The 17,096-nt window shown below is 54.7% G+C and overlaps 7 protein-coding genes across 7 annotated transcripts; 3 read left to right on the forward strand and 4 right to left on the reverse strand.

Annotated features, from left to right (window-relative positions):
* Window positions 1–62: 62 nt before the first annotated feature.
* J7T54_004296 (Inosine-5'-monophosphate dehydrogenase-like protein) lies at window positions 63–1,873 on the forward strand (the record flags this gene model as incomplete). Its single annotated transcript, XM_051504199.1, has 2 exons — window positions 63–537; window positions 735–1,873. 2 exons carry the CDS (start codon window positions 63–65, stop codon window positions 1,871–1,873), a joined length of 1,614 nt encoding a protein of 537 aa, XP_051364125.1.
* Window positions 1,874–2,562: 689 nt separating this feature from the next.
* J7T54_004297 (uncharacterized protein) lies at window positions 2,563–3,106 on the reverse strand (the record flags this gene model as incomplete). The annotated part of the gene is made up of 2 exons (XM_051504200.1): window positions 2,563–2,924; window positions 2,989–3,106. 2 exons carry the CDS (start codon window positions 3,104–3,106, stop codon window positions 2,563–2,565), a joined length of 480 nt encoding a protein of 159 aa, XP_051364126.1.
* An 845-nt stretch (window positions 3,107–3,951) lies between these two features.
* J7T54_004298 (uncharacterized protein) lies at window positions 3,952–4,756 on the reverse strand (the record flags this gene model as incomplete). Its single annotated transcript, XM_051504201.1, has 3 exons — window positions 3,952–4,177; window positions 4,238–4,573; window positions 4,626–4,756. 3 exons carry the CDS (start codon window positions 4,754–4,756, stop codon window positions 3,952–3,954), a joined length of 693 nt encoding a protein of 230 aa, XP_051364127.1.
* A 234-nt stretch (window positions 4,757–4,990) lies between these two features.
* J7T54_004299 (LYR motif-containing 2) lies at window positions 4,991–5,439 on the forward strand (the record flags this gene model as incomplete). The annotated part of the gene is made up of 3 exons (XM_051504202.1): window positions 4,991–5,083; window positions 5,149–5,289; window positions 5,365–5,439. 3 exons carry the CDS (start codon window positions 4,991–4,993, stop codon window positions 5,437–5,439), a joined length of 309 nt encoding a protein of 102 aa, XP_051364128.1.
* Window positions 5,440–5,608: 169 nt separating this feature from the next.
* J7T54_004300 (50S ribosomal protein-like protein) lies at window positions 5,609–6,021 on the reverse strand (the record flags this gene model as incomplete). Its single annotated transcript, XM_051504203.1, has 2 exons — window positions 5,609–5,698; window positions 5,830–6,021. 2 exons carry the CDS (start codon window positions 6,019–6,021, stop codon window positions 5,609–5,611), a joined length of 282 nt encoding a protein of 93 aa, XP_051364129.1.
* Window positions 6,022–6,436: 415 nt separating this feature from the next.
* J7T54_004301 (ribosomal protein L36) lies at window positions 6,437–8,888 on the reverse strand (the record flags this gene model as incomplete). Its single annotated transcript, XM_051504204.1, has 4 exons — window positions 6,437–6,864; window positions 7,048–7,861; window positions 8,272–8,475; window positions 8,595–8,888. 4 exons carry the CDS (start codon window positions 8,886–8,888, stop codon window positions 6,437–6,439), a joined length of 1,740 nt encoding a protein of 579 aa, XP_051364130.1.
* A 5,370-nt stretch (window positions 8,889–14,258) lies between these two features.
* J7T54_004302 (uncharacterized protein) lies at window positions 14,259–16,081 on the forward strand (the record flags this gene model as incomplete). Its single annotated transcript, XM_051504205.1, has 3 exons — window positions 14,259–14,557; window positions 14,618–14,807; window positions 14,861–16,081. The coding sequence occupies 3 exons, from the start codon at window positions 14,259–14,261 to the stop codon at window positions 16,079–16,081; spliced, it is 1,710 nt and encodes a 569-aa protein (XP_051364131.1).
* Between the last annotated feature and the right edge of the window lie 1,015 nt (window positions 16,082–17,096).

The following is a 17,096-nucleotide window of genomic DNA, read 5'->3' on the forward strand; positions in this document are numbered from 1 at the left end:
CACGACGATCTCTTGTCGACTGTTCAGCCTTCAACCTCACAAACCCCCCACTCCTTGTCAAGATGACTCCTGTCAACGGCGTCTCCAAGGCCCTGGACCACACCAAGGCCCTCGAGGTCTTGAAGGAGTACGAGATGTCGGACGGTCTCGACCTCCATCAGCTCATGGACACCACTAAGCACGGTGGCCTGACCTACAATGACTTCCTGCTCATGCCTGGCTACATTGGCTTCCCTGCCTCCGAGGTCGCCCTGGACTCGCCCGTGACAAAGCGCATCACCCTCAAGACGCCCTTTGTCTCGAGCCCCATGGACACCGTCACCGAGCACGAGATGGCCATCTCCATGGCCCTCCAGGGTGGCCTGGGCGTCATCCACCACAACTGCTCCCCCGAGGCGCAGGCCGACATGGTCCGCAAGGTCAAGCGTTACGAGAACGGCTTCATCCTCGACCCCGTTGTCATTGACCGCAACACCACCGTCGGTGAGGCCCGCGCCCTCAAGGAGAAGTGGGGTTTTGGTGGTTTCCCTGTCACTGGTACGTTCTGTCTCGATCCTGCACATGCCACTTGCTTGCCTTGATATGATTACACACAATATTGCAAATAACTTTCGTTCCACTGAAACGACGTCGCTCTCATGCGGAGAACCAAAAGTTCTGATCTCGCACACTTCCGCCCTGTCACTGTCACAAACCCCCTGTCGTGGATCTCGTGGCTAACAAGGACGCTGCAGAGGACGGCAAGCTGGGTTCCAGGCTGCTCGGTATCGTGACGAACCGCGACCTTCAGTTCGAGGATGATGACAGCGCCTCCATCTCGACCGTCATGGTGACCGACCTCACCACCGCCTCGGACGGCGTCGAGCTCGCCGAGGCCAACCGCATCCTCGCCAAGTCCAAGAAGGGCAAGCTGCCCATTGTCGACAAGGGCGGGAACCTCGTCTCCATGATCTCCCGCTCCGACTTGACCAAGAACCAGCACTTCCCCCTCGCCTCCAAGCTGCCCGACAGCAAGCAGCTCCTGTGCGCCGCCGCAATCGGCACGCGCCCCGAGGACAAGCTCCGCCTGAAGAAGCTCGTCGACGCCGGCCTCGACGTCGTCATCCTCGACAGCTCCCAGGGCAACAGCATGTACCAGATCGAGATGATCAAATGGATCAAGAATGAGTTCCCCGGTCTCGACGTGGTCGGCGGAAACGTCGTCACGCGCGAGCAGGCTGCCTCGCTCATCGCCGCCGGCGTGGACGGTCTGCGCATCGGCATGGGCAGCGGCTCCGCCTGCATCACTCAGGAGGTCATGGCCGTCGGCCGCCCTCAGGCCGCGGCCGTGTACAGCGTCAGCTCGTTCGCCGCCCGCTTCGGTGTCCCCACCATTGCCGATGGTGGCGTCCAGAACGTCGGCCACATTGTCAAGGGTCTCTCCCTTGGCGCCTCGACCGTCATGATGGGCGGTCTCCTGGCCGGCACCACCGAGTCCCCCGGCACCTCCTTCGTGTCCCGCGAGGGCAAGCTTGTCAAGGCCTACCGCGGCATGGGCAGCATCGACGCCATGCAGGACAAGAAGGCCGGCGGCGGCAGCAAGGACAGCCAGCAGAGCAACGCGGGCACCGCTCGCTACTTCTCCGAGGGCGACAGCGTCCTCGTCGCCCAGGGCGTGTCTGGCTCCGTCGCGCACAGGGGCTCGATCAACAAGTTTGTCCCCTACCTCGCTGCTGGTCTCAAGCACTCGTTGCAGGACTGCGGCATGACCAGCCTGTCTACCCTACACGAGTGCGCGGCCAACGGCACCCTCCGTTTCGAGCTCCGCACGTCGAGCGCCCAGATGGAGGGCAACGTCAACATGGAGGCCTACGAGAAGAAGCTTTACGCGTAACGAATGAAAGAGAGGTGGGTATTTGAATGACGGAGTACCAAAATGAAAACAAGATATCTGGCAAGGATGGGACATGATTGACACGGCTCGGAGTTTGGGGGATATATCTCGTATAGTGGCAGCAGTTGCTTGCCTGCAGATTTCGGAAGAAGACTAGTTCGAAGCATCTGGATCAATGAAATCACCTCGTGAATGAGGGATTGACAATCGTATCATGCGCCTACTGGATGTGACAGACGGACGGCTTGCGGGTGGTGTTGCGGGTGTTTTGGCTACCCTGGAATGACTCGGGTTCACATCATGGGACGTGAGACCATTATTCTGTATGACTTGTTGTGCTGGTCATGGGGAGTATTTCTGCAGTGTTTGGGATTCCCCAATTTGCTTCACTCAATTAGGTTGAGTCGGGGTGCTCGGTTGTGAAGACATCAACATTAACCCCGACGGAGGCTTTGAAAGACATCCCCAGACACTGATCACCCATACATAGCCTAATGCTGTCTCGTTCACATGATGGCGTATCAATTGTCTACGGAAAAAATCCAAAATATCAGGGCTGCTACCCAAATCCACCCAAACCTTAATAAATTCGTCAAGGTATCAAAATATCGCTGGCATCTAAACCGCCTACCGCAAAAATGAACGCACAATATCGTAGTCTCTCGCACACACAGCCATAACCATCCAGATCACCTGTATCCAGAGGCGCGGATGTCGTTGGTGGCATACCAGCTACCTCGATCCACATCAGGCATGTACATGCTCGTGGTGTTGGGACGGTAGCCCGCCGTGTCGACCGCCTGGCGCTTCTTGGGATTGCGGCTCTCAATCTCAGCGTCGTGCTGGGCGAGGGCGCAGGCGCAGCAGCAGAAGGCGACACAACAGTCCTTGCCGCCGGACCCCTCGATACCGTACTTTTCGCGGAGCGCGCCCCGCTGCTTCTTGACGGAGACGCAGCCGAGGGCGCCGACCTGGCCGCAGTGTTGGCAGTTGCTGTCCTCGTAGTTCTCGAGGTACGGATTCCTCATGCGCTCCTCGGCGCGGCTGTAGACTGGACTGCGTTAGCGAGGTGATGCTGGCTACGAAATTGAATTGTTCAACGGGGCGGGACGTACCAGCACAGGGACGGAAGATGGCGTCAAAGAGGGAGCCGCAGTGGAACAGGTCCACGTTCCAGTTTGTGTTCTTCTGGGGCTGACCTGCCCTGCGCTGACCATTTTGGTTCATTTCCATTGTGAGGAAAGATGCGTTACTCGGTATGAAGCGGTGCTTTGATTAATGATTGTGGTTTGCAATGTGTCCAGCACAAAGGCTCGTGGAAGCAAAGATGATGTGTTGACAATGAGTAGGAAATAGATGAAAGAGATAAGAAACTAGACAGATCCAAGGGAAACACCAACTAGACTCTAGGCCCTTCCCCTGGCGGCGTGCTGTTTAAGATAGTCCATCCTCCATCGAGGCGCTGGCCACATGATCGTCATGCCACCGCTTGGTGACGGAGAAGGACCCTGGCGTTGTGCTGGGGTTTAGGGAAGGGATCCGCGGATGACATTGCCCTACTGGATCCATACGTAGGTAGACTGATCCGCGTGCGAGAGGGATGCGACACTCAGGTGAGAATCCTACTCCTTCCATTTCGAGTGGGTAAGGTACGTAGAAGCGTTGAACGTCTTAGATGCTGAATTGACGGACGTGACGTCGCTGGACCCTGAGCCACTGGCAATAAAATTGGCGGACCCTCCCGCCCGTTCTGTCATCCCAGCCCCACCGCATTCGACTCGACAGCACAGCGAGCAGTCCCTGCATCATCAGCTGCCGCTGCGCATGCATTTATGATAGACCTTCTGCAGAAAGGCCCACACAGTCAGGAACACCCAGACTTCGAGTCACTCCCGAGTATTGCCAGCCATCTTCGAGCTCCGCCATAGCTCACATTGTTCATGTCAGCCAAGGGCAACAAACAAGCAGAAACGCCGAAGTGAGACTGAGAAGATCTTCTTGTTGCGCCTTGCCGCGGTCAAAGTGGCACACGTCTTTTGAGGGTTGGAGACATCTCTGGCATCATTTCGGTTGTCATATCAGGAGGATGTCCGTCTTGACATGATAGCAAAATCCGGCTTGACAACCTTGGTCCTCAGTTTCCTCTCCTTGGGCGATGACTCGTCCACTTGGAACCCAATCCGTCGATAGAACGCCATGCCGGCCTCGTTGCTCAGGAAGCACGTGAGCATGACTTTTTCGATGGTGGGAATGTTCTGCGCAATGGTGGACAACAACTCCATCATCCGCCGGCCAAGACCGGTTCTGGGTGTGTTCATCAGCTCGATGCGCACCAAGACGAGGATGCGACGCCATTCCACTCACCCTCTGAGCGCCTCCCGCAGATGTATCTCATAGCAGTATATCACAGGTCGCCCGTCCTCAAAGGTAGGCATCAAGGATGTGTAGCCCAGGACTTGGCCTGCTGGATCGTCCTTCTGCTTGACAAGTATGTACCGCAACTCGGGCGACCGCATCTCCTCCTTCTTCACCTCTGGATGCCATCCTGCCACAGACTCGTGATAGGCCTTTCCGCTGGTCTCATCAATGAGATCAAAGCAAGTTTGGAAGTCGGCCTCGCGCAGATCTACTGAGCTAATGAGGTCGAGGATGTACTCAACCCCTGTTTGGGCATTCTTCCAAGAGCGCCAATCCTGACAGCTGGCTGTATGAGAAATGGTAAACCAAGCGCTGCCTTAGGTAAGTTTCTTACCTGACACCGAGATAACTTTTCACAAAGTCTGCATCCGACTTCTTGATTGCCGCTGCAATCGCCTGCTCCTCTGTGACGGCTCTGGCTAGTGCTGTTCTCCGCGACTCACGCATGCGCTTCAACGCAGACATGGGAGCCAAGAATATGAGCCAGAAGACGAATGTGAGACGGGCGACCAAGACAAAAGTGCAATGAATCAATGGCAAGTAAAAGCAGTCAGTCGCGTGCCTCCGTCACGGGCAGCTCTCAACGCGTCGCGTTAGCCGAACTTTCCCCGCCACATTTTCCTTCTTGACGTCGTACAATCACTCCCGGAGCAAGAACACCCCAGCCAACAAGTAATACTTGCTCGTATTCCCAATGAAATGATATTCAGTCTTCGGGTGCTGCTCTCCACCCGTGGCTACGCCACACATACTCGTCCCTCCAAGCTCAAGGGCACAATGAGCCTGGATCACGTACGCCCCGGCTTGACGCACCCTGCAACACGACTGGACAACGCTGACTCCGGATGCGTACGTAGTTTCTGCAGAGACAGCGCACCATTCATTTCTACAGGAAAATTCTGCGCGGCACAAAGGCCATCAGGGATCCCGCGACCAAGAAGGAATCGCGTGGCTTCGCGAGAGCCGAGTTTGAGCGCCATCGCCATGTCACCGACTTGGTGAGTTTTTAACTTGACAATGCATCCATCCATGGCGAACCCGCGGTCTGGGGAAGCTGACTTGTCTCACACCAGTCACACATACGATATCTGCTCTCCACTGGGAAGACAGAGTGGGAGAACATGGAGAGGTACATAGCAAGTATGTGAAATATTCTTTTGTACAGCTGTCGAGGCCTGCGCGGGCTTCGTCTTCGGTCATGCGCCCCGTCTGTACCCTCGAATCCACGGTCTCCCCTCGTAGTCGTACAATTGTCCGCTCGTGCAGCGTAGTGTAGTGTACAGCCCCTCGCACCCGTTCCTCGGATCACCGTCGCGCTCAGCCTTGCCTCTGCTTGTGCCTCGGATTCGACTTGCAGATGATGTAGAGGTACCCGTTGTGTCGCTTGCCGCCCTTTCTCCGAACAACCTACTCAGTCCCCAAAGTCAGTCAATGCTCGCCGGATTCTCAAGCGCGTGGGCCATCACGCGCACCCGCCACAATCCCATCGATTCATCCCGACCACGCACGCTGTGGAGAAGCCATCCATAGAGACGCACCTTGCAGTGTTCACACCTCTTCTTCACCGAACTGTGCACCTTCATGCCCCTCGTCTGCTGCTGCACCTGCGCCATCACACCACCGAGCATAGGTCGCATGGCCGGGACGGACGTGAAGACGGAGCTGAGCGCTCGCGCAGGGCTGAGCATCGTCGTCGCGCGAAGCGAAAAGGATCGTAATATTGACGCCATTTGCGATTTGGTTCGTTCGGATCGCAGCGAGAGGTTGTAGTGTTCTCGCAATGACGAGGTAGGAGACAAGCAAGGCGTTGGCCTGGGACTTTTCGGGTGTGGATTTACACGTCCACGTGACCGCCAGAATCGACAACAACTCATGGTGCCCTTCCCAGGCATGGTATAAGGGAACTTCAATGTTGTCACATCTAGAGCACAGCACAGAAACTTTTGCGCATTGAAATAGTCACTATTAATGAATTCTATTGCTATGCATATCTGTTAATCTTCCTCAAGCCAGTACTGTACCGCCAGAAGCCAACCCGCATTGGTGTCTTCGGGCAACGACTGGCCCTCCTTTCGTCGTCACCGCTGAGCCTGGTAACGTTTCCCCCCTGTACCAGACTTATCCTACACTCAAGTACTTGTACATTCACCAGAAGGTCGACCCTGGGCTGGGGTAATGTTCTTCCTCCCAGTCATCCCACTTGTCCTTCTGGAAGTAGTCATACGCTTCGCCGGGGTGAAGCTGATGTTTAATCTGCCTCGCAAACTCGCCGCGCGCTGAGTGTAAGTCGTCCGCACCATGTGCACTGGGGATCTGCAGCTCCTCTGCATGATCCGGCTTGCCGCGAGGGCAATGTTTCGCACACAGCTTTCTGGTCCGCTTCGTGGGCGCTGTCTCGTTGAGCGCCACCAAATCTTGTGTCGCCGTGCGGAACGAATCGAGCTGATGTAGACGTAAATCGAATTGATCATACCATAGGTCCCAACGCTGAAGGAGCTCCTCGAGGCCCGGAAGCCCCTGGAGAGAGTCTTTCACAATCTTCAGTCCTCGCACCTGATCTCGCTCCAGATGGCCTGGACCAGGTGTCGCGTGTATACTCTTCAGGTGCAATACACCACGGGCCGATGGATGTAAAGGAGCGTCCTCATTGAAAGCCATCTCCTGGTGTTCGGGAAAGAGTGTGTCGAGGCAATGCCGCTTTCGTGCTAGCAGGTGATGCGTCTCCTGATCTAGAGTGGCTCGCAGATGACACCCACAGCAGATCCGATGGGCGACGCCAGCGTCGACATTCTTTGCGGGCCAGAATCCCTCAAGCGATTGGTACCCGCAAGACCGGCAGAAGAACATTGCTTGCTTATCCATACCTACATCGAAGAAGTCAAGCTCCTCGTACTTGGGCTCGTCAAAACGCATAGTCTGCGCTTTGATCAAGTCAAAAGTGGCCTCTTTCCGCTGTCGGTCGCCCTTATGGCCCGGGGTGGCTTCCGTCATCCGATACATTGCGTCCAGGAGGTAGGGAACATCGAGGAATGGCCGAGGGACCATGGCCAAAAAGCGACGCAAGCCGCAGTCCTCGTCAAACAAAGTCTCGATCCCTATTTTAGATGCTTTGAAGAAAGCCTGAAGTAAGATAAGGTTAAATCCATGGTGTGAGAGGTCAAAGGGCAGTCTATCCCACGACACGCCATACACCGCTGAAGAGGGCATTGTTCGGTCGGTGTAGGGGCATCGATTATCAGTCGGAAATTGAGTCCCGTACCAGAACGCGGGAAAAAAGTCCAGGCTCGCGATCTTCTGGGCAGTAAGGCCTGTGCGTGTTTGATTGACTTCCCAAATCAGATCGAGGATGCTGATGAAATCGCCATAATGGAGGAGTGGACAGTTGTATATCCCCACAGACGCAACATTGGGGCAGCTCCGCATAATGATTGCCAGCAGCCGACGATCAAGAAGAGGTACTCCGTTGAAATGCAGCGCCTTTAGTGCCAGCCTCTTGTCGAAGATGTGACTCAGGAGCTTCTTCATCTTGCGACCCAAGAACATGTAGGTGAACTCGAATGGACGCTCCGGCTGAGAAAGGTAATGGTGCTGTGCTTCCTCGGGGTGCAGTTTCCTCTCACTCGCAATAGCACGAAGAACTTCGCACGTCTCGTCGTCAACCCATCCCGCGGCTCGACAGCGCTTCAAGGCCTCGCGTCTAGGTAATTCTACGACCTCCCGAACGTAATGTCGCATTTCTTCGGGCAGGCCGCTTCTCGAATAAACGGCTTCATCCCACCATTGATTTCTCTCGAATACTTCAACGTGCGAGTAAGCTGGATTTGCCGATCCGCCTTGGAGCATGCGTTCGTTGGTGTATTCCGGACAAACAACGACCAAGATTCCACTGCGGCCTGGCCTGTCGTATGCCCCAGACAGAAAATTGTGAACGCGCTAGTTACAGTCAGCTGAGCATAGCCAAACGCCATGCGCACACCTACAAGGTTTTTGGTTACTGCATTCCATGTGGCCATGGAACTAACTGCCAGGTTGTGTAGTCGTATCAGACTATTCGCGAAACCCGCCTCCATCATTTCCGGACCAATGCTCTCGTCCGACAGGAGCACGAGCAACTTGTGCGTGGACGGTTTCATCAAATCTTCAATTTTAGCCTCGATGAAGGTTCGACTCATGACCAAGGGCGCCTAGATACATGGTTAGCTAGGCAAAGTCAAGAAGTCAGATGTAGCACTTAGTGCTGGTCAAATTTGCCAAGGATTTGGTCCGCGTTATACATTGTGAGGGGGGTTGGAAGCAAACGTACTGAGAAAACGTGGCGTTTTGCCAGACAGGCCCTGAGGACGTCGCCTTCCCAGCAAGGCTTTGCGAGCGAGATCTGAGCATTGTCACATCGAGCCACGTATGCTGCGAAGGAGAGTGTCGTGACCTTGGGATGGAGACCTTCTCGCATGAGCCGCTGCACGGACACATAGTTACTGTAGAATTGGGGTGATTGCTGCTGCTTCTGGGCAGCCCTCATACAAGCAGAGTACTTCTGCCGAACGACAAGTGCAGCATTGTTAGCATCAGTCAGGGCCTTGGCCTGGTCCTTGGGCATGCGCTGTGGTTTTGCCCATTGACTGCGCTGGCTTTTTTTTTCCCGAGTAGCGCCTTTGCCCTTCCCTTTGCTAGAGGTAGCCTGAGACATGGTAGACGAAACCGACAGTATAAGAACTGTAGGTCTGGGTAGTAAGTAAGCTCAGTGGCAGGGAGGAGAGATGTTGTAGGATGGGAGGGCAACGTTTGATGCAGCGAACTTCCAAGAAAGATTGGTACCTGAAAAGCGTGGAGTGGGCAGGAGGGGGAGTGGTATTTATCGTCAACGCTGAGCGCTTGCAAGCGAAGATGCGAGTTTACTCTTAACTCTGAATCAGAGCCTAAGTTAGAGTCGGTACCGCCCATGTGCTAGGTGAAGTGAGCGAGTTGTTGAGCGCTACTTGGCGGCGATTGCATCGAGAATAAAACCATCACAAGTGTGCAAAAGACCATTGGAAGCGAGGAAGGTGCGATGCATGCGGTCTAGCCAACTCTTGGAAGATATCGATATCGATGAGTCTTCTCTGCCTGCAGCCCAAGGTCGCCACAGCTAGTCACAGACTGGGTCATCTGAAGATGTGTGCTTGCCAGCACCAGAATCGGACACCAAAGACTGGGTCCAGGCACGGCAGAGTAGTCTGAGCATGTGATAGCATCGAATGTCTCGTTGCCTTGATTAGGCCACGGCATCTAGCAATCGTTCTGATATTGTGCTTGCGTGGTACTTTGCGGGCCTTCTTAACCTTCCCAAAAACCTTGAGACACAGTTGGGCTTGTAAGTACTAAAGCAGGTACCTATCTAACCTACTAAGAGAAAGTCTCGCTACTTTACTAAACTTTCCAAGGCAGGATTGTCTCGAGTTGCCAGATTTTAAGTATGTATCCTTGATAGACAGTGTCCCCCGCAGCTTGGGCGAGCGTCTTGGCGTTTGAGTTTCCGAGCACTGATGCACTGGCATCCCGATGAGCAAGACTCTCTTCACATAGAAGAGAGAAGCCCCGAAGACGAGTGTTGTGTGACATCACGGAGCGGGCAATGTTCTTCGTTGTTGGTGAACAGTATTGTGGGTTTGCCTACCAACATCATGAAAGACCTCGAACAAGCGAACTGAGACAGGGGTTCAAGTGGGCGATGATACAATAGAACTAGGTGAGCACGATGTGGTCCTACATCTGGAGCGGTGCAACGGCATTGAAAAGACGTGGACGGGATCAGCTCAGCCTGGTGGACCTCACAGTATCGCCTGTTAAGATTGATTGACTGCAAAAGCGTGCAGAGAAGCGCCAAAGCGCGTTATAAGTTGCAGCGTGAGGTTTGAAATATCATGGCACTTGCCTATGCGGCGAGCCATAGGAGTTGCATGTTTCTCCTGTTGAAAACAGACCCACTGTTGACGTCATTTGTATGGGAAAATAGGGAAAGGCACAGTGATCTTTTACGTGAGGACCAACGCATCAACAAACCCGATCTCGGCGAAGAATCCGAAGAAAGCCTGGAAGCACTGCACGGATAGAAGACATGCCAACACTGCATTGGGGTGGGCTGATAGAGGCGAGAGCGCAAGCGCTCGGTCGAAACAGTTCAGCATGTCCAAGATGAATGGCCAGCCGCTGCCACTGCCGCACAATTCCGCAATATGTCAAGCGAGGGACACGCCAGTCGCGTTCCTCTTGCCCCTCTGAGTCATGGTCAGCGTGTGCTGATCTACTTGTAGCTTTTCATCCGGTCAAATCACATCAAGGTACGTGTTGTGCACTCTACTACCTACCCTGCAACCAGAACGCGGAAAGTTCCTGTGCACTTGATCAAGGTTTTGATAAAGGGGGTGCTTCTAGAGCTCGACTACTATGGTGGTACTCTGATGCTCGTGGCGGCGGGCATTTTCTGTTCTAGGTTCGGTGGTGAGCGGCTTTGTTGTTGTTATCAAATCAACAATACGTCTGGGTGAACTTTTTCGTCTCCTGTGGGTTGACTCATAATTACAGCCACGCTTAAATAGTGGCGGCGCCAAACCGCTCGTTTACGAGATGTAAGCCAATCTGGGGCCTAGCGTGGTCATATGTCCACCATGAGACTTCCAAAGCTTATTGCGACGAGCTTTCGATAAGATAGCCACACTCTACTTGGAACCCTTTTGGAAAACCCATCGCTCGATTGTCACCTGTCTTGAAGAGTGATATTAATTACAGGGTCACTAACGAGCACTCTCTACTGTAAGGCGACGGCAAATACAGCAGATACGGATTGGTCTGAAGATCATCAGCAGCAAAGCTTAGTTAGATTGGTGCAGACCGCGCAGCAAGCCCAGCATATTGTGACAGGGGAGGGCCCCTGGCGCCAAGCCACCCGAACTGATGCGATGGGTCCGGTGGATCGCGATTTATGATTGCTTCTCATCTGCGACCTGCGGACGAGAGCCAAAGGACAGCAGAGTCCAGATTGGCTTCTTGTGTCGTCTCGCAATGAAAGAACTCTCAAGCCTATTCACTATACCTTGCGATACTCAGCGTCGGGGACTTGATTGAGGTACTGTGTCGTTGTTTTCTCAGTAGATACGACCGCAGCTTCCTCCCCTAGACTCAGAGCCAAGGTGATCGGACAGGTCTGAGGCATCATGGGAGAAAAAAAAAAGAAAAAATTAAAAAATCCACCCAAGTTCGCTCCCTTTTCGTTCGTGACTGTTGACCCCTTTGATCTTTGCAACGTTTGAATGACCCCCGCAATGTCTCAGATGACATGATCCCCTCCTTGTCGTAGCATACTAATAAACAATGCAACTTTCCGTACTGCGGATACATGATTCAAGTTGAAGACTGTCTAGAGAGTCCATTGCTGCCCGTGCCGTGCGAGATCGGGGCCGCGGAACACGAGGTGCAATTTGTTGTCCAGCCCAATGTCACTGCATAATGTGAGACTGGCATGCCTCTCCTGAACCGAGTGCGTCGAGACCTGAAAGACGCCATGAAGCTTGTGAAAAGCATCATGCACATGACACGGGAGCCGTCCACTTACACAAAAACTGGACTGCACTAACGCACAAGTCACATGGACGACAGACTCGCAGCCGCAGTGGGACCCATTGCATGAAGAGGGCATGGCGTCAATTATCTCCACCGGCGCGGGCAGCGAAAGAGACCGGTTGGGAAACTCGCGACTCTTTCAGGACAAGCTATCATCGGCGCGATATGCTGAGCGCAGGTTCAGTTGGGCGAGCAGAATGCAGGGAGTGCAACCCTCTTTATTATGCAACTCCTCTTCGTGCCGTGAGGGTCGATAGCATGATCGAGGAGAGGAATTCTGAGCGCAAATCGTTGCATTATCAGAACGCGGCCGAGATGTGTACCCCATTGTACTCGTCGACTCGTTGTACTCCCTCACCGCCACGGTTCTCGAAGACCACATAGGATCTCTACGGCAAAACTGCCGAGCAAGCTCGCGAGTCAATTGGAATCTTAAATGAGTATTCTTATTCTTACTTATCAGAGAGAAACAGCGTTCTAAGTGCTTGCCACGAAGCAGTGGGCCTTGTGCTGTACACGTACTTGTTGGTACGTGCATTGTACAAGAAGCTGCAGCAGTCGACGTCCGGCCGGTACTTGGGTCTTGAGTTGCTCCACCCAGCCTGCAGGAGATGTGCAGCGCAATTCGCAAATAACGTCGAGTCGTGCGCTCGAATTGGCCAGCCAGCAGCCCGCGCCAGAGCAACACCACGAACAGAGATTTCATCTGGTTGGCCTGGGAGCGTGCCCATTCTCACGATGGATGGGTGGACGGCCTCACGTGCGGCGCCGTAATGGAGGGTAGCCAGCATGACGTTGCCCCCCCTTTACGTTTCCTCACGCGTTCGCTATCAAGGTCATGTGGCGTGGCTGACGCTTCATTGCCACCACAACTTTCGGACAGATTCTAGCTAACGAACATGATGTGCAGCAGCGGACTAGAGAATAGCAATAAACGGTACTCAAGAGGGGAAGGGGCCACTGTAGACGCGCCGACGCGGTGAGGTGCGGAATTCCGCAGGGAAGATGAAGGATAATTAAAATTTAAAAATGGGATATGAAATTTGTCGATGAATCCACTGCCGTCGAGCTCGTTCCGGGCGCTAGCAGATGATCGGAGTGGAGCTTGGCCGACAGAATTAAATGGTCATTCAGGAACGACACTTGGCGAAACTGAGCGAGGCTGCTTGGAGGCCCTGAAGACAACCACTGCCTGTGAGATTGGTCCGTTGGCTTGTCGCTGCTGAGTGTCTCACTGGGGAAACTCGGTAGTTTGCACTTCTGCTCATAAAGAGCATGGGCGCATGAAGTGCCGCAATACATAATGATCGCCATCGACGCCGGTCTCCTAGAGTGCTGACGCTTGATTTTCTTCTGTTGGATCCACTCGCTCAATGCGACATGAAGCACGGGCCATGACTTCACCCAACAGCGCCTGGCTGGGCGACCGATTCGTTCCAATTTTTTTGGGACCCTCCTTGCGGGAGGAGCTTGGACCATCGCCGCAGGCTCGCGCGAGCCAGCCGGGCCTTGGCATCTGCTAAGCTTGATTCACACATTTGTTTCCCAGCCTCGGGTGTGCTCAGCAATGGTCTGACAGATATCAGCTGGCGGGCAGGCAGGTAGGCAGCAAGATCAGGCCACTGTCTCGCGTTGAGCAGATTCCAGTCGCTCTCAGTCAGCCAGGCTGTATTGGTCATTGTGATAGACAGCGCCAGTGGAGGGTTGGGCCAAGCCCAGTCCTGGTATCACCGATAGATAGCTCGCTCGCCCAGTGTTCCAGGCGAAATGACTGGACCGCCCGTAGTAATTAGCTGCTGGGTGACTCAGGTGGTCGCTTAGTGCTGTGCGAGGCCCATGATTTATTGTTTACAGCACATACAGGGCAGGGCACCACCGTCTGATTCTCTTGCCGCTGGCCTGGGCTGGCCTGGCTGCCAGTGAAGTGTTGCAAATTCCCCATCCTACCACCCCCTTCATGTCACTTCGGGGCCCTTCATCAAACAAGGGTGGGCCAGCGCGAGCCCTGTCCAATGACCGAGAAACCCTTTGAGCCTCCTGAAAGGCCAGTAATTGATCGATTCGGGGGCTTCTGGCTGCACCTTGGGTGCTGGGCTGGGCTTTCAGACCCTGGTGGCCCTGGAGGCCCAAACACGGCGCATATATAAGCAATCTGCCTGGCGATGACAGGAAGCCCTTTCCCTCCTTCCCTTCCCTTTTTCTGTCTTTTCTCTGACCACTCTCCAAACAACCTCAAGATACCCTCCACCTTCATCTGCATCCACGGCCGCCTTTTCTGGAGCTTCCAGTTCCATTTTCTTTTAATAATACCCTTTGCTGCTTCTTGTGATACCCAACCAACTCTTTGAGATACCCCCTTCCAACTTTTACAATGGCTGCTGTTCAGAACACCCCCGAGGTCAGCAACCTCAAGACCGAGGAGACTGCTCCCGCTGTCACCGCCGCCGTCGAGACCCCTAAGATCGAGGAGACCCCCATCGCCAGCACCCAGCCCACCGAGGAGAGCAAGACTGCCGAGGAGCCCAAGTCTGAGGACAAGGTCGCCGACGAGGCCAAGCCCGCCGAGGAGACCACTACCGACGCCAATGCGGAGGAGAAGAAGAAGGAGGAGGCCAAGCCTATTGAGGAGGGTCATCTCGGCCACAAGGCGCAGGGCGCCAGCTTCCCCAAGTGAGTCTGCGCCAGACGTCTTCGCGTGTGCCGTTCACAGTCACTAATACCTGGTTCCAGGAACCTGATCGGAAGCAAGGAGTTCTTCTTCTTCGGCACCGACGCTGTCGCGCCCAAGGCCCTGACCGGCTACCAGAAGAACGAGAAGTCCACCGCCACCTACCAGAGCAACGTTGCCTGGGCTTCGGAGACTGGCAAGGGTCTTCTCTTCATTGGCGAGAAGTCTGCCCCCACCGGCATCATCAACCTGGTATGCAAAAACCACGACCACAATGACAACATGCCAGTGCTAACTAGGCCTAGTCCGATGCCACCGAGCCCGAGACTGAGGGCGCCAACAAGTTCACCCTGACCTCCAAGGGTAACAAGCACAGCTTCAAGGCCGCCAACGCCGCTGAGCGCGACAACTGGGTCGCTCAGCTCAAGCTCAAGATCGCTGAGGCCAAGGAGCTCGCCGCGACCGTCACCGAGTCTGCCACTTACAAGAGCACCGTTGAGAGCTTCACCCCCAAGAAGGAGGAGAAGGCCGCCGACAAGCCCGCTGGAGAGACCCCTGACGCCGCTGCCGACGTCGCTGCTCCTACCACTGAGGAGGCAAAGACCGAGGAGGCTGTGAAGGAGCCCGAGGCTGCCAAGGGCGAGGAGACCGTTGAGAAGCCTGAGGAGACCAAGCCCCAGGCCAAGAAGCGCTCTTCTTTCTTCGGCTTCCTTGACAAGAAGGACAAGCCTGTCGAGAAGAAGGAGGAGACTCCCGCCGCTGCTGACGAGTCTGCTGTCACCGCCGACAAGCCCGCTGAGGAGCCCCAGGCTGAGGCCCCTATTGCCACTGAGCCTGAGGTCGAGGCCGCCAAGACCTCCGAGGAGAAGCCCACTGAGGAGGCTAAGCCCGCCGAGAGCCCCAAGGAGAAGACCACCAAGCGCAACAGCTTCTTCGGTGGCATCCTGTCTAAGAAGGAGAAGAAGGTTGCCGAGGCTAAGCCTGCCACTGAGGCCACCGAGGCCGCCAAGGATGGCGAGACTGCCACCACTCCTGCCGCTGAGACTGCTCCCGTCATCCCCCCTGTCGAGGCTACCACTCCCCTCGGCGCGGTTGACGTGAACAACAAGGACACCACTGCTGCCACTCCTGCTGAGGAGACTCCTGAGAGCCCTGCCGCCGCCACCGAGGCTAAGAAGGACCCCAAGGAGAAGCGCAAGTCTTCCCTCCCCTTCCTCGGCAAGCGTGAGAAGTCCCCTGCCCCTGCTGAGGGCGAGACCAAGTCTTCCCACAGCGCTTTCTCCAAGCTCCGTGCCACCATCAAGGGCAAGAGCGGTGCTGCCAAGACTGAGGACAAGCCCGCTGAGGAGTCCAAGAAGGACGAGGAGGCTGCTGCTGAGACCAAGGCTGAGAATGACAAGGCCCCGGTCGTCCCCGAGCCCGCCACCGCCGAGCCCGTCAAGGATGAGGCTGCTAAGCCCGCCGAGACCGAGACCAAGCCCGAGAACGTGACCACCACCACCCCTGCCGTCACTGCTGCCGCTTAGGAAACGCGTCGGACGTGACAGCGTTCTCACGACTTGAAAGACAATATGACGCCAACAGTTCACCACCTCTAAACGGCACAATTACCAACAAGAAGTCGCAATACCAGAAAACTCAACGAAAATCCAAAAAAAAAAAAAAAAAGAAATGCATGGAAGGGTCGGATGGAAGGATGGTTTCTGCATTTCTTCACATGATACCAAGATACCCTGTCTTTGAGGCTGCTTTCAAACACTGATACCACATTTCATAGCTGCTTTTATGCGTTCATGGTCCACGGACCATTGGGGGGTTTCTGGTGAGACCGGGATTGTCGGTCGGCGTACCAGCCACAACCCGTTCCCTTCCAGCCCTCTCGTGCTTTCCCTGCATTATTCCAATTACTGTCTGATACCCGATGGAGGGAGAGAAGAGATACTTAGTAATGCCTAATAATACACCTGTTGCGTCTACATTTGGTCATCCGTCTGTGAACGCATTATCTGACTATCACCGCCCTATGGGGAGGTGGGGATTGGTGAACACGCCTCGGATCGTAGCATGTTGATGTATGGTGCGTCGGCCATCTAGTCAGCTTCTGTAAAATTCTTCAAGGCCATCTTAGGCAGTCGTTGCAAAAGAGCCAAGTTGAAAGTATGGGCTACTACGATGAGAAGCCCCCGTTGTGATTGATTGATTACAGGGTTTGCGCTAGTATAGGAGGAGACCTGGTTCATCACCCAAGGTCGTAACGAAAACAGCTGCTGTCCCAAAATTGCCATCCAATTTGCGCCTAGCCAGACCATGCGTGTCTTCATGCGCTTCGTGTATATTTCGCCGTTCCAGGCCCGCACTCTCCATGAACTCCGAGCTAGGGCCACAGGTAAACATAAGAGAAAACAAAAAAAAAACCGCTATGTGGAAAGCCGAACCCTTTTCGGTGGGAGTGGCCTGGGTATATATAGGTGTGTGTATGAATATCCTCCTTCGGATGCGTTGCTGCTGCTGTTGGGTGCTAGGATGCTTGTAGTGTAATTC

Source organism: Emericellopsis cladophorae, assembly GCF_022114955.1.
Source record: "Emericellopsis cladophorae strain MUM 19.33 chromosome Unknown NODE_8_length_656085_cov_119_647849, whole genome shotgun sequence".
In the NCBI taxonomy this organism is placed as follows: Eukaryota; Fungi; Ascomycota; class Sordariomycetes; order Hypocreales; family Bionectriaceae; genus Emericellopsis; species Emericellopsis cladophorae.